This window comes from Rhipicephalus microplus, chromosome 6 (genome assembly GCF_043290135.1).
Source record: "Rhipicephalus microplus isolate Deutch F79 chromosome 6, USDA_Rmic, whole genome shotgun sequence".
In the NCBI taxonomy this organism is placed as follows: Eukaryota; Metazoa; Arthropoda; class Arachnida; order Ixodida; family Ixodidae; genus Rhipicephalus; species Rhipicephalus microplus.
Window position 1 is genome coordinate 107,394,622 of NC_134705.1, and position 14,691 is coordinate 107,409,312.

Below are 14,691 nucleotides of genomic sequence, written 5' to 3' on the forward strand. Positions count from 1 at the left end.
ACGTGCTTTGTCTTCCGCTTAATAGCAGCTTGACGTCGTGTTTCTTACAACTGCAGACAACCCAACACACAAATTTCACTGCTAGTTCGCAAGCACAAACAGGGCGTATATCCGCACAAGAAAAAATAATTTTAAACCAGTCAATTGTACAAAAAAATGTGCCTAAGTTGTGCTCATACCACAATAGAATAAAATAAAATAGCTCTTCAGCATACTGCAACTTTACTAACACCTTCTATACGACGTTCCGGCGCCCGCGCAGTAGTGGAGCGGCGATGCTCTGATATATTCACTAAGGGGGCGGGGAGTATATCAGAGCATTGGTGCTTCATGTGTGACACGGCACCACGTGCAGAGCAAAATTGGCTGTCGATTGTAATTGCGCCGCTGTAGCACATCAGCCGCAATGTCAACGATAGACAAACTTGGCTGTCGGTAATAATTATGCTGAAGTAGCAAATCAGTTGCAGTGTTACCAATTGCAACTTACTTTTTTAAACGACTCGTTGTCCACTTCATTTGAACTGCAGCTATCGGAGGAGTCGCAATCGGGTCTGCGGAATGGATGGTCGTTTTTCTGTTGCATTCTTTGCATTATCCTCGGTGCCTAAGAAAATATGACCAGTAGATAACTTCAGAACGACTTCTTCTTCCTCTTTGTTTTTGTATTGGGAATACAAGAGGCGCGGACTTACCGTAAAGCTTAATCACTTGAGCGTGATAGTGGCCGCAGTACGTGTTATCCTTCCAGAACACCCAGTACCACTTGTGAGGATGAAAATTGCCTGTATCCTTCGGATCGATGTACTTACATGCACTTACCAGGACCATTACTTTTTAATTATCATCGCGAAACCAAACATATTGGAGAATTGCGAGTGTACAGGCGCGATACTGAGCAATTAAGACACGCAACAATGTTCACATGCACTACACACGCACCAAGGCCGCCACAATCTTGCTATTGATGACGATGGCAGTGGCATTTGTGGATCTTCCAAGTAGTTTATGCAACCACGAGTCCACGACTTCTTCCTCAAAACAACGCAATTTAGTTTTTGAAAACAAAAATATTTATTTGCAAAACATTTACTTCATGTTTTTACAACCTTAGAGGGTAATTTTTTTAGAGCTCACAGCAAGTTATCTATAAACAATGAATGCAATTACTGTGAAATGGTGACGCTGTGCATAGCCTCCGAGATGGCAAACGCGCAATGACGGGCGCGCAGCGGCAATTTCAGAGGTCATGCGCTGTGTCGCCAAACTCGCGTTGGTTAGGCTAGGTGGCGTTAGCCGCTGCCCAATTTAAAGGGTACAGCCATATCAATCCACTCATCCATTTTTCTATCACATTAATATGGCTACTATCATCTAGCCATATTAGCAGTCAGCGACCACCATGGCGACGACCACCTTCCTCTGTGGCGACCACAGTACAATACACCTTCACCACGCGAGGGGTTCTGTAGAGTCACTACCTCGCGCCGTGATCTCACGGCACATGTTTAGGCACTGCACCGTGCTCCCCACAGGGTTGCAGAAATTATGTTCCTTTTCTCATCTTCTAACCACTACCACAACCATCACATGTTATAGTTTACGACAAAATCCGCGCCGCGTGCTTAATATTCAAGGCACAGCAAGCAGGTTATGAATGTGAAGCCTTGGTCGATGTAATCAATCTTTACCCGTTCTCTTATTATCAGTCCCGCAGCCTCACTTTGCGTGGACACCATCAAGCGCGCTACTTGAAGTTTGTGTCAAGTTTGACGAGAGAAGGATTCAACTCAACCCCAGGCTCGATCAAAAAGAAGAAAAAAACGCTATTTGGAGCCTGGATCGCAATATGTAGTACCTCGGACAAGGAACGGTGGAGGCGCAGTCGGCCAACCAGCTACACTCAGCAAGAGCATTCCTCAGTCTTTAGCTGGTAATTGATGTTCTGGAGTAGCGGCCTTCAACACGTGAAGTCTGAGTGATGCGCATGGTGACAGCAATGAAAATCCTGATCCAGACGACACTTACGGCTTCGAGGAAAACTCGCTCAGCGATTCCGACCGGACTGCAGATGCGGCTCGCGACAATGTTGGCATGAGCGACACTTTTTAAATGCAACAATGACATGTATTTTACACTAGTGCATGTCAATAAACTGCCAGGCTCTGTGTGTGTGCTCATGTGTGTGAGGCTTACATCAAAACTATTCAAGAACTCATCTCACATTGGTATTTGCTCAGAAACACAGAAAAAAAGTTGTGCTTTTACCAGAGGATGTCGCCAGTGTGCTTGCACATAAAAGTTGGATGTGTTTGCTACGTTGCTGTTGTACCAAACTTGTTTAAAACTTGTGACATATATAGCCAGTGTAATATGAGTTTAGCAAGGTAGGACAGCTAAATGTTGGCTCGATCCCTTCTATTGTTGTTCTCTTCACAACTGAACATTTCTCATGGAAGGCAGTTTCTTGTGTGTGTGTGTGCGTGTGTGTGCGTGCGTGTGCGCGTGTGTGTTTTGCAGTCCAATGCTTTAACCTTAATTAGTACATGGTTTTTGATTTATAATTCTTGTGAGGATTACAGGCAAGTAATATAGCAGGTCTGTGCCACCGCTTGGGCTTTGTGAAAAGACACACCCGTGAATAACAGATGCTGCTATCAACATATCAGCGAAATCTTGCACCTGCAAGTGACTTTTTTCATATAGATTACTGTGCTCACTTCAAATTTTCGGACGCCTGTATGTGGTGTAAAACAACTGAAAGCATGCTATTGGCCTATAGCCAAAATAAATCAAGAGCAGCGTTTTAATCGAATGTGCTTCTTGCCACAGTGCGCTGCCACATGCTGGCACTGCTGTCCAAAATCTTCTAACATTGTATAGTCACACTCGCACATGGGAATGGCAACACGAAAAAGCTACTGTGCATGCTCTAGCTCATAATTTGTGCTTACATATCGCACTCCTTTACTGCCATTCCTCCCGGTAGTTTTCGGCGCTGCTTGTTGGGACCGACGAGAAAAAAACAGAAAGCGGTTGAAGTGCGCAATAAACCCCTCAACTTGCTTTGAAATATTTCTGGCAGTGGATTTGCGAGGCATTAGGTTTTGATGATGAGGTAAATTAATGATTACTCAAAGAAGCATTTCATTGTTCATTTAAACTATCTCATCCAGTATGAATTATGACACTAATGTAGTGGCTCGTCATTAAAGGCAAAGCATGTGGGAGAGACAGCTGGGGTTGGCTTATGTTGTGAAACGGAGAAACTGCAGCACAAACGGAAGCTTTTGAACCCACGCCGTTTGGAAAAATTACTGTATCAGCAAGCTCATTTGACAGTAGTGGACTGATTATTAAGTTATCTCCCTTGCAATGTTTACTGGCCCTATAACTTAAAATTTAGAAATTATGGTAATATCGATCTGTTATGAGAAGTTTTGTTTGTATTCTTTCAAGTTACGTTTATACTGTCATCTGATAAACTTTGGATACTAGTATCTTGAAATTTCTAGACGTCATCTATCATTGTCAGCATTAACTGTGTTGCTATCTTGCACCTGCAATCTGCTTTGTACACAGAATAAAGCATTCATCTAGGCTGAAAGCTGCTTTGCATATTTAAAGCTCAGTTTGTCAATTATGCACCACCATAAAACATTGTGCATTTTGTTCTACGCATCCAACAGCTGCCAGTTGCACTCTTTGAGTCATCATAATATTTCACACAATGGTCGTCAAGTGTTCAATAGAAAACACTGATACACTAATACACATCCAGAAATGACTTATGACGTATATGTGGGCAGTGTGTTCAAAAAAAGAAGTACCATTAAAATGACAGTAATGCATCTTGAAGATCCGATAAATAAACAAAAGACTAAAAACCTAAAGACTAATATATGCCATAAAAATGACCAATCAAACTTATTCAAAAGCTGGTAGCACTGGTAAGACTGTGTATCAGTCTGATATGAGACTGGTAGCACTGGTAAGAAAATGTACCAGACTGATATGAATGTCTAGAAGAACTGGTAAGACTTTGTATCAGCCTGGTACAAGACTGGTACAACTTATAGGAATTTGTATCATACTGATTCAGACCTCTATCAGAATTTTCGCTAGGGTACGATGCTGGGCTCTGACGTAGTGTGCAGGCCATCCACATTTAGAACAGTGACCGTATTGGTTTGTGCAGTGCTCGAAGGAGCGGACGAAGAAACTGGTTCGGGACGATTTGCTGGACGGGACTTGCATACGGACTGAAAATGTCCGATTTTTCCGCACGCAAGACTAGTGTGGTTTCTCGCGGGACACTGCGCAGAATTGACTTAATGCCGAGCTGATCCGCAATGAAAGCAATGCGCGGTTGCGCTTGGAGAAAAAAATTGCGAACGCGAGTTAGGAGCTCGGTGCTGTTCCGGAAACCCAGAATTTGGCGGAATGGGGTCGCCATATTGCTGGCTTCCTCGCCCCCGCGACGCAGAGAGGCCGCCATGTTGGCCACCACGGAAGGACTGTGCAGGCGGGCGTCCATGTTGGCCACCGCGCCGAGGCGAAGATGAAGGGCCGCCATGTTGAAGCGTCCCGTGAAACAAAGAGCCGCCGCCTTGGCCCCCCGCAGCAGAAAGTTGCTGCACTGAATGCGAAGCGAATTGCTCCAACTGGGAGCGAATAAGCTCGTCCTCTCGCGCAATCGAGAGGGCTTCAGATAATGAAATCAAGGAGCCTTTTTGAAGCATGCGGCAGCGGACATTTTGCGAGGCTACCCGGTGAAAAGCTGATGGCGGATCATATCGTCCTCGAGCGCGCCGAAGCCGCACGACGCGGCGAGCGTTCGAAGAGAAGTAATGAACTCGGCGACTGGCTCGCCAGGCAATTGTCGTCTTTCTTGGAATTCTACGCGTGCGAGATAATCGCACGAGACATCTTTAAATTGCTCATCGAAAAGAGCAACAGCATTCTTGAAGGCATCGCCCGACGCTGGCGTCAGCAATGCGTTGGTGGCGTCCAAAGTATAAAAGAGCTTTAACCCGGCAGGGCTCAACCCGTTGAGCAGCAGGGCCTTGCGACTCTAGGGCTTTCTGGCGTCCTCCCCGGCAACGTCTGCGTAGGCCTGAAACATCAATTTCCTGTCCGCCCACAGAAGTGGCGGGTATCCGGGCGAATGAAGAAATAGGGGAGGTGGAATAGGAGACGCCATTTCATGCAAGAAGAATGGAGATGTGCAGACGAGAAGAAAATGACGCCAGTGCACTGTTTGAAGAAGACGACACAGGCGGCGTAGCTGAATGAAGAAGGAATGAATCGACGCAGCACGCAGCAGCTACCTTGCTGGGAACAAAGAGCGTCTAGGGTTAGCAGGTTAGGTCTGTTAAAAGCAAGAAAAAGACAAACACGGAGAATGAAATGGGTTCTTACACGTCCTCGTCGCCATTGCTGTGTTGGGGGCTGGCTGGTCCCGACGAAGCAAAAAAAGAAGACGGCCGACGCAGACGTACGCGGCAGGCGGGGACGACGACCAGCCCGAACACGCGGGTTGGCGCGAAGCGCCGAAGGAAAGAACAACCGCACTCCTCGGTTACCCAACACACACTGCTTTTATTTTACAGTCGCCTTGAAATCCTAGATGCCAGAGCGGCACCCCTGGCATCCTCACATGTCATTCCGATACCGAAACCGAAAACCCAGAACACAACAGTCTGTTCAGACATAATCTGCAGCCGGATTTCTCTGTATCTCTCCCTGTTCACGTATTCGCATTATAACACAATGTTTACCTCCCTGTGATCTGCTCATTTCAAAATTTACTGAGCGTGTTCAACCCCACTTCGGCATGCGTAACATCGTGTTATAATGATGGTGCACATTTGCGGCTTGAAAACCGTTTTTAATGTCTGGCCAGGTTCCATTTTCTGTGCTCGGTGGTGGGTGCTGTTAGGTACGACGAGCCCTCCCCCTTTTAGGTTGGCGCCGGGATAAAAAGAAATGCAACCGCTACACTATGTGAAGATAAGGAGGAGCTCAAAGACGCTGGGCTCGTTTTCATCTACTGGGAGGGAAGGCCACGACACCGTGTTTCCGTTAAAAAAGGAAGTTCGACCGCCACGCTGTGCGTCTCTGAATGATGAGCCTCTGACGCTCGAATCAACACCAGATATCTAGGCAATGACCCTTGGAGACGCGGAGCCCGCAACCACCGTTCGACATGGTATGGGTGGTCGGTCCACCCGAGCGCCCCGCTCGCTTGAAGGAAGCTTCGTTGGATTAGGCAGCATTGATTGATTGATATGTGGGGTTTAACGTACCAAAACCACCATTAGATTATGAGAGACGCCGTAGTGGAGGGCTCTGGAAATTTCGACCACCTGGGGTTCTTCAACGTCAACAATAATCTGAGCACACGGGCTTACACCATTTCCGCCTCCATCGGAATAAGCCGCCGTGGCCAGGATTCGAACCCGCGACCTGCGGGTCAGTAGCCGAGTACTTTAGCCACTAGACCACCGCGGCGGGGCGAGGAGGCAGTATCACCGCGACCATATCGTGTTTGTGTTGTGTATGTGTGCATGTTAAGGGCGGTGCCGCCATGATGACCCTCGGAAGGACTTGATTGATTTGTGGGGTTTGACGTCCGCAAGCCACTATTTGATTATGACAGATGCCGTAGTGGAGGGCTCCGGAAATTCTGACCACCAGGGGTTTTTTAACGTGTACCCAAATCTGGGTACACGGGCCTACGACGTTTCCGCCTCCATCGGAAATGCAGCCGCCACAGCCGGGATTTGTTCCCGCGACCTGAGGGTCAGCAGCCGAGTACGTCAGCCACTAGACGACCGTGGCGGGGCACGCTCGGAAGGATTGTAAGATTTGTTATTGGACAGCGCGATCTGGACCCATTTACCGATCTAGGGACCTGGGGAGAAAGTACTCTATATAAAGAGCCTTGCAGCGCATTCGGAGGCACTCTAGAAATACATACTATGTGAATAAAAACTCTCTTCATGTCTCTCTTCCTCCTGTCTCGGCGTGTCAATTCCGAATCCCCAGTGCGGGGAAGGCCAGTCGCAACAGTGGCTGCCACTGTGATAGTGATTCCTGACATTCCCGGGTATAAATGAGAAAGTGTAGCCGATGTAGTGCATGAAACGACAGGCACTTCTCTGTTTCGATTGGTGGAGCATAAGTTGCCGCTTCCATGCCAGGTCCCTGCTGTTGTAAACTTTCATTTGGTACCGTTTGTAGCTCAAATACTACAAATTTTGTTCACCATGCTTTTACAGAATTTATCATGTGTGAGTTTGTGAATAGCGGTGTGCTCAACAGAAAAAAAGGGGAGGCATAGTAGTAATTTTGGTAGTCCTTGACATAGAACATCTTTGTGGCACAGACTGGTTGGTACGAAATAAGCAAGCCATTCACATATAAATGTACATGGTAGATTGTTGACGATATTGCGGTAAAAGTTACTAGTTCAGTCGTTCATTACGAGTCCGAGTGGGGAATGTTTCGGGACGACTATTTTCACACAGAACACGAGCGGCATTAGGTGGATTGATGGGCTCTAAACTTTTGGTTGTAAAATGAAAAATTTATTCTCCGAATTCGTGGTGGTGTCTTTATTGCAAAACATCACGGGGTTCAACAAATATCAGTTACATTCTGTTCCCCCTAAAATTTGGAGCAACAGCAGTAGCTAGCCATAAACAATGTTCTTAAATACGCTGGTGATACTGGGCTCAGACTGTACGCACACAAAACAGAACAGACTCGTGCTTACTATAATAAATTGAGAAATTAACCAACCGGTATGCATTTTTAAACAAGGCTTTGAACCTCGTGCGAGCAGCACCCTTCGGTAAAGCTAATATGGTCATTATTGCCAAGATAAACTGATCTCTTGCACTCAATGCATGCTCGTAAGCACCCAGTCGCTTGTGCATGGCCCTCATTTATATTTATTGTCTAAAGGCGACACAGTGAGTATTGGAAACCTAATTGGTCCTGTATTTATGTACCGTTCAATTATTATTTCGTTAACAAAAACATAAAGTTGTGAAAATTTGCTGGACTAAGCTTTCTTCATGAATATCGAATTTACTCCTTACAGCGATCCCCCGGCTTAGCACCTGAAGTGGTCCTTCCTGGACCAAGTTGGGTAAGTGTTCTTTTGTTATGCGGCATGTTTTTACGATGGTGAATTGTTGGATGTAGCACATTTGAAATTCCTATGTATGCTCACTTATTTCACCTGTTTGTAACAAGTTTGTGCAATAGTGCTCTAGTACATATATTAGAATCTGCAGCACACTCTATTGTGAAAATAAACTGTCAGACAATTAGGGCCACGTGGAGCAAACTGAATTTGGACCATTCTTAAACTAAGGAACTCCTCAAGGCTCTGTTCTCTCCCTACTACTTTTTAAATAATGCCCGAATAAATCTGCGAATATATTGAAAGGAATGCAGGTGACAATATACACCTTATATGAAGATGACGTAACCATTTGGACAACCGTTGGCTCTTCCGCACGTCAGCAGGATTCACTTCAAGAGGTAGTCGACCACACAGAAATCTACCTCAACACTCGTGGGCTCATACCTGTGCCAGAACAGTCGGAGCTTCTTCCGCTCAAAATAGAAGACGGGGACGACCGGCAACAGGGAGAATCTCAAATCAAAAGCTTATGTTGAATGAAGTGCACATAGCTCAGAGGTCTTGGTCACTCGTATTCACCATGGATCATTACTCTATTTTTCCCCGAAGGCAAATCGGGCGAAGCCCTATTACCAAAGCTTCTAGAAACCGCAAACAAAGTTTAAAGTTGGTACTCTTGTGCATGAAGGAAAAGGCCCGGCTTGGAAGAAAAAAAAAATCAAACTTATGCACGCACTTATCATAAGTAAAACTACTTATGGAACCTTTCATTAGTAACTCAAGGATACAGAAGTTGAAAACTGAATACACTCATATGAAAGACGACTAAGACTGTCAGAGATAGGGTTCTTTGAACGGGCTTCCGCACAGTGACGACTTTTCTAAGTTCTCCACAACACCCCGGAGAAGCTCTTAGAAACAACCCAAGGAAATTAACTCGAACGGTTTAGTCCTAATGAAGCAGGATGGGTGACACTTGAAAAATTGGCCAATTTTGAAGCCATGAAATAATGCGACCTAGAAAAGGATATTCTGAACAACAATTAAACAACACATCTCAGCCTCTTGCATCCCACACAAAAGTTTGTCTTACCGAACCTCAAATGCGGAAAATTTACCTATCACAAACAGCGGCGCTGAGATCGCTGTTCCCCAGAGCTCGGCACAGCGGGCCTTTGTTTTTGCACGTTGGCCGTAACCCTGTACATGATGCCTGTGGTTTTTTCTTTAAGCGCGCGCAATTCTAAAGTCACAGAACGACTGTAAAAAAGTTTGTACTTCTGTTTACCTTAATGAATTATAACTTGTTGTGTGCGTTGTCGGCATAGGGAGAGATGACCATGAATGCGACGTGCTTTCAGCCGCCCAGACTGGCACCAAAAGCTGCTGGTCGCAATGTAGCTGCTCCTTCTCAACTCATATGTAAGAACGCGTAACATTCTTTCGGTAATGTGGTCCGCCTTCATGAACTAAAACAATCGAATACTTCTACAAAGGATTTGATAATACTTTATTGGGCTGTTTTTTATATGTAGGTATCGACAGAACCGCATTTTATTACGCGGGCTCGCCCGCTGTACTGTCATATTGTCGCTTGTGCGAGAACGTATTATTCTCCATATTGAGTCCTGTACACACGTAATTATTGAACTAGTCATCATAAAGCTTTTGTAAATGCTCACCAGAAAAAGCCAAAATTCGCTATGAAATAGAAAATAGCAGTAACAGCCGACAAACAGTGGCGGCTCCTATGTCCCTTTGATGTTTTTTAGTGTTAAAAATTGAATTCTTCAGAACACATTGTTATCTTGCCAACAATTGCGTATCACTCGGTGCTGTCAGTCTTTGGTTTGTGTGTAATAAAGTCGCGAAGGTTATCTTGAATGTAGGAATGTACATATCTTGACTGTGCGACTTCTAAAGTTGATGCCGAATGGTGGGTACGTTGGATAAAAAGTTGTGTTACTAACACTTCGCCATCTTCTGGCATAGTGTAGTGGATAGAGTACTCCGTTGGGAATAAGATGATTAGTTGTGAAAGACAAGATTGTAGATCGCAGAGCTACTGCTAGGTGGTGGTAGGTGGCAGTGCCATGTGTCATTGCGAAGTTCAGAAAACATTGGCTTTTTATGCATAGCATTGAATTGTCAGCACAGCGTAAGAAACACTAAGGTGTTTCCGGCAGGTTTATTATTTGCTTTTTCATCGATAATGTTCACATGTGTGAACCCAGCAACATCATAAAGATAACTGGGCGTTGAGCTAGAAAACGCTTAAAGACTCGCTGGGCGGCTGATTCGTGTTACAGGAAAAACAAATGGCCAGAGAGACGAAAATTTTTTTATTCAAGTATCGCAAAACAGGATATCGTCTTGAATAGCACATATTCTTTATTTAAGGTACATTAACACTCATTCATCGCTTGGATGTTTCTTCTACGTGGCCGCAGGCCTAGCATTTTCTCCAGCGTAAATATTCAATTCGTGTCTAGTATGTGCAGTTCTTGTTCTAGTCACTGTCTACGTGTATTATGTTTCTAACAGTCTAGCAACGGGGTATATACATTCTCGTCGCCTCAGACATGCAAACACGCAACCATGTTGCACACTGAACCAACAAAGAAACAAATGTCTTCGTAAGAAAATTGGTAACTAGACATTTCTTACTTTAACTTTGTCAATTTTGCGGTCTAAAGTATATAAAACATCACGTTTTTTTAATATACGCGTTACTTATTCTGAACTATCATGCTCACTTTTTTCAGTCTCCACCACCATTAAGTCCTGTTGCTGGTCCAAGTGGGGTAAGTGCATCTTCCTAACATAAACTACTTCATTATTGTGTTTCATAAAATATTCGTCATATGAACTACCTCTTACAAATGCGAAGTGAACACACAACACTTAAGCAGACAATCACACTGGTACTTACGGTGCATATTTCACACTATGTGAAGATTTACATTTAGCTACTTTACAAAAGAAGAATCAAATAACGCTAAGAAACACAATCATGGGGCTTGCAAGGCACAACCATGACTCTGGAGGTGTCAACTATCGACAGTCAAGCTATTCGTGTTTGCGCAGCATGTCACAATTTTCGATAAATTTGTATATGTTTAGGGCCACGGTATTCTTACGGTAAAGCTAACGCGATACAATTAGGACTGCAAGAGTGTGCAAAACTAGGATGCGCTCGCTAAGACTTGTTTGGATAAAACTGTGCGTCAAGATTTTTTTTCCAAAGTTGCCGATATTTACCTGTTTTCTTCGGCTTTGACTAACGTGTCACACCCATATACGAATTTCCAGTGAAAGTCCTGTCAGCTGCTCACAGATAAACAGAACTCCTATGATTTTTATGTTGAGTTTGTAATGAACAAATTCATTCATCATCATCGCCTTGAAAATGTTCAGTTTTCTTTTTGGTGATCCACTAGCTCCTTTAAATACCGCTGCATTCATTGCAGGTTTAATGAATTCCATAGAGCTGAGCACACATTGGTTTATCAACCATGCTCTGAAGAGTTGTAGGAAACCGACGTTCTCTCTACTTTGCGGTAACAACTTATCCGTTCCGAGCTGCATACTAGGACTCCTCGATCCGTTCGAGCTGTGCATCTTCAGTCATTTGGGGTTGCACACGATGGTTAAGTGCCTTTGTTTACAATTTGAACACTGTGGTGCAGTTTTTGTAGCGATTCCTTTTGACTGCGTATTTAGCACATCGGCCACATCCTAGGTGATTCTCTAGCACGGAATTATCGGAAGGACATAAATGTGCCACGTGTGTTTACCATCACGAGGATGATCAGAGCCGGTGCCGTTGGTAGAGCGTGGTCATGCTTGGTCGGTGATTTCAAACACCAGAAATATAACCGTCCAAAAAGGCACTTGACTAGCGAGCCTCCAAGTTAGTATCAGGGAACCATCAGTGGCATGTTGTGTGTAGCGCAATAATGCGGCTGACACAGAGCATGGAGCGAGTTCCAGACCCGTCCACTATTCAAGCAGATCAGTTTCGCGAAGGCAAACGCGGAAGACCCGCGCACGGGAAAGAAAGGAAACTGCTTCGTTCACAAGGTCTGGCAGAGCCGTCAAAGTCACCCCAGTTAAACGAAAGGGAAAGCTTAACCGGGAGCGCGTCTTGCAAGAATCACGTGATCGCGGTCGTCTGAGTTTAGGTCATTGTTGGCCTGCACGTGTGCCATTGAGAATGAAGGCTTACGATGGTCGCTGCACAGAGACGAGCTTATTCTCCCCCGCTATAACTGATTACCGAGTATTGTAATGATGGCGGAGCACCTCGCTGTCGCATGCACACCTGCTCAGCGCACAGGGCCTGATAATTTCCTGCCAACTGCGCCAGTTAGTTTTTTCCTCTTCGACTAGCTTCTACACAAGCTAAGGAGCGAAGGTGTTTCAGGTTTGGGATGGGTGCCTCTCAATGACACGAGTGCACTGTGGCAGTGCGAAGAAAAGGCCGTAATACAGTGAAGAGATGCTATATTGTAGCGCTCAGGCGTCCTCTGCTCAGGTGCAAGCCCGAACCTCTGCTCCCCATTTCACATTCAAACTCACCCCTCTCAACCCCTTGTCGAACAAAGGGTATCCACACAAGCCAATCAGATGTGTGGGCTCACATCGCTAGAACCAATCACAACACTTTCATAACAGGCACTGCATTGGTAAAAAACACGTTGTGAAATATAACATGAGCGGATATAGCTTCTAAGCGTGTCACACTCTCTCCAATGTCAGGCCGTGCTACCCTCTCTCGGCTGACCTTTCGTTGATAGCAGTTCTCACGCTCGAGCTCCGTCATCTCTGTCAAAAGACATGGCTTCGCAGAAGCCTCCTTAAGTGTGGTGAGCACACCATAAGGTCCTGTGCGTTGACCAGGTGTGCATGTGACAGTGATTCAACCCACCATCCTAACAACACTCGGTAAGGACGTGGAGCGCGAGAGAATAAGCTCGTCTCCCAGCCACAATCATAGTCAGCCCAGTGGTCATGTCCTTGCGGCATTCTTAACGACACACGTGCATGCCAACGATCTCAGACGACGGCTTGACGTGATTCTTGCAAGACGCACTTCTGGTTAAGCATTCCTAATTTTCGTTCAAAACAGGGGCGAATTGGACGGCTCTGCCCGTGAACCGTGTGTGCGAAGGAGTCTCCTTTCATTCCTGTGCGCGCATCCTTGGCGTTCGCCTTTGCGGAACCATTCGGCCTCATTAGTTGATGGGTAGGAAACTGGCTCCACGCTCTTCATCAGCCGCATTATTTGCACTACACACAACATGCCACTAACAGTTGCCTCATACTAACTCTACACCTCCAAATCTGTGCAATGAAGTAGCTCCTGCACTACCTCTTCCGATGACAAGCGTCTAGATGCTTGTTTTGCAGCATTGTCTTGAAGCACCCCACCTCTACGTGAAGACCTCAACGAGCATGGTTGCATAGGATTGTTTCGAGCAACTGAGTGCATTAAATTCTCCGATTTTTATGTGGACAATGTCTAACAAGTTGGGCAATGAAGCCATGTCACTGGATGAGTTTATTGACTTGTGAATTTCCAAGTTTGGCAAGTATAGTTGTTCGATTGTCTTCTTGTTCCCATATAACTATATGTTTCTTGGAAACGTTCTGGCGTGTTCGTAGGGCCCCTTTGTTGCTTGATTGCTACTGATGGCCTTCGATGCCTGTCCAGTTACATGGTTCTTCAAAATAGTAGAACCATTCGTTGTTCATCAGCATCAGATTTTCATGAAGGCCATTTTTGAAAGTTGAACATGCCCCAGAAAGCTTGCCGTAGCGTTGGGCTTCCATCCAAATGAGCATCTCAAGTTTAGGAAGAAGAGAGCTGATGAGTGCGTATCTTGTCTGACAGCCAAATACATCGCTCCCTCCAATGGCGATACCAGCAGCGTTGTAATCATCCTCTGCTACGGAAGCAAAATCTTCTTCGATTAATTCAGTGGTGAGGTGTGCTTCAAGCTCAAAATTTAGCACCTGCCGGTCATCGTAGCACGCCTTTATACTTCGAGTTCCACACGAAGATCCGACGACTTAAAATAGTTGGTGTTGATGAGTTGTCATGCTTCATTTTGTAGGCACGCCTCCAGAGCTTGCAAAGTTGTTGTTTTTTTATTTCCTCGGATGCCCTCCATCTTTGTTGCGGGTGAAGTCCTTTCGTGGGGTCGCTTGGATTGCGTAGTTCAAAACTTCTAGTGCCATGAAATGTTGAATAAATAGTCTTCGCCGGCAGTGTGGAGCAAAACTTAGGTTAGGTGAATGCAAAAAGTTAAAGAACTTGGTCATTTCAGCAAGGTGTAGCGAACTTTTGGCTCTTACTCACCCCGTGGAATTCGCAAATGTCGGGTAGTTGCGTTTGGGCGCACAGTTTGTTTGTTTGCTTGTTTGTAGCCTAGAATACATGGCTCATACCCAATCTGGGGGATTGGGCAAACGAACATATAATCTCATATAGACGATAACTGCACTATTACTTACAACAAAGAATGGGA

At 45.3% G+C, this 14,691-nt stretch overlaps 1 protein-coding gene across 3 annotated transcripts in view; it reads left to right on the plus strand.

Moving 5' to 3' along the window:
- Window positions 1-14,691, plus strand: part of LOC142765418 (uncharacterized) — an 83,242-nt gene that overhangs the window by 19,289 nt on the left and 49,262 nt on the right. For 2 of the 3 annotated variants that reach the window (XM_075866398.1, XM_075866396.1), the window contains exon 3: window positions 8,111-8,158. In XM_075866398.1, coding sequence (XP_075722513.1) covers window positions 8,111-8,158 — 48 coding nt within the window. Of the gene's footprint in view, window positions 1-8,110; window positions 8,159-10,923; window positions 10,963-14,691 lie in introns of all 3 variants that reach the window. The other variant, XM_075866397.1, reaches the window with a different exon arrangement.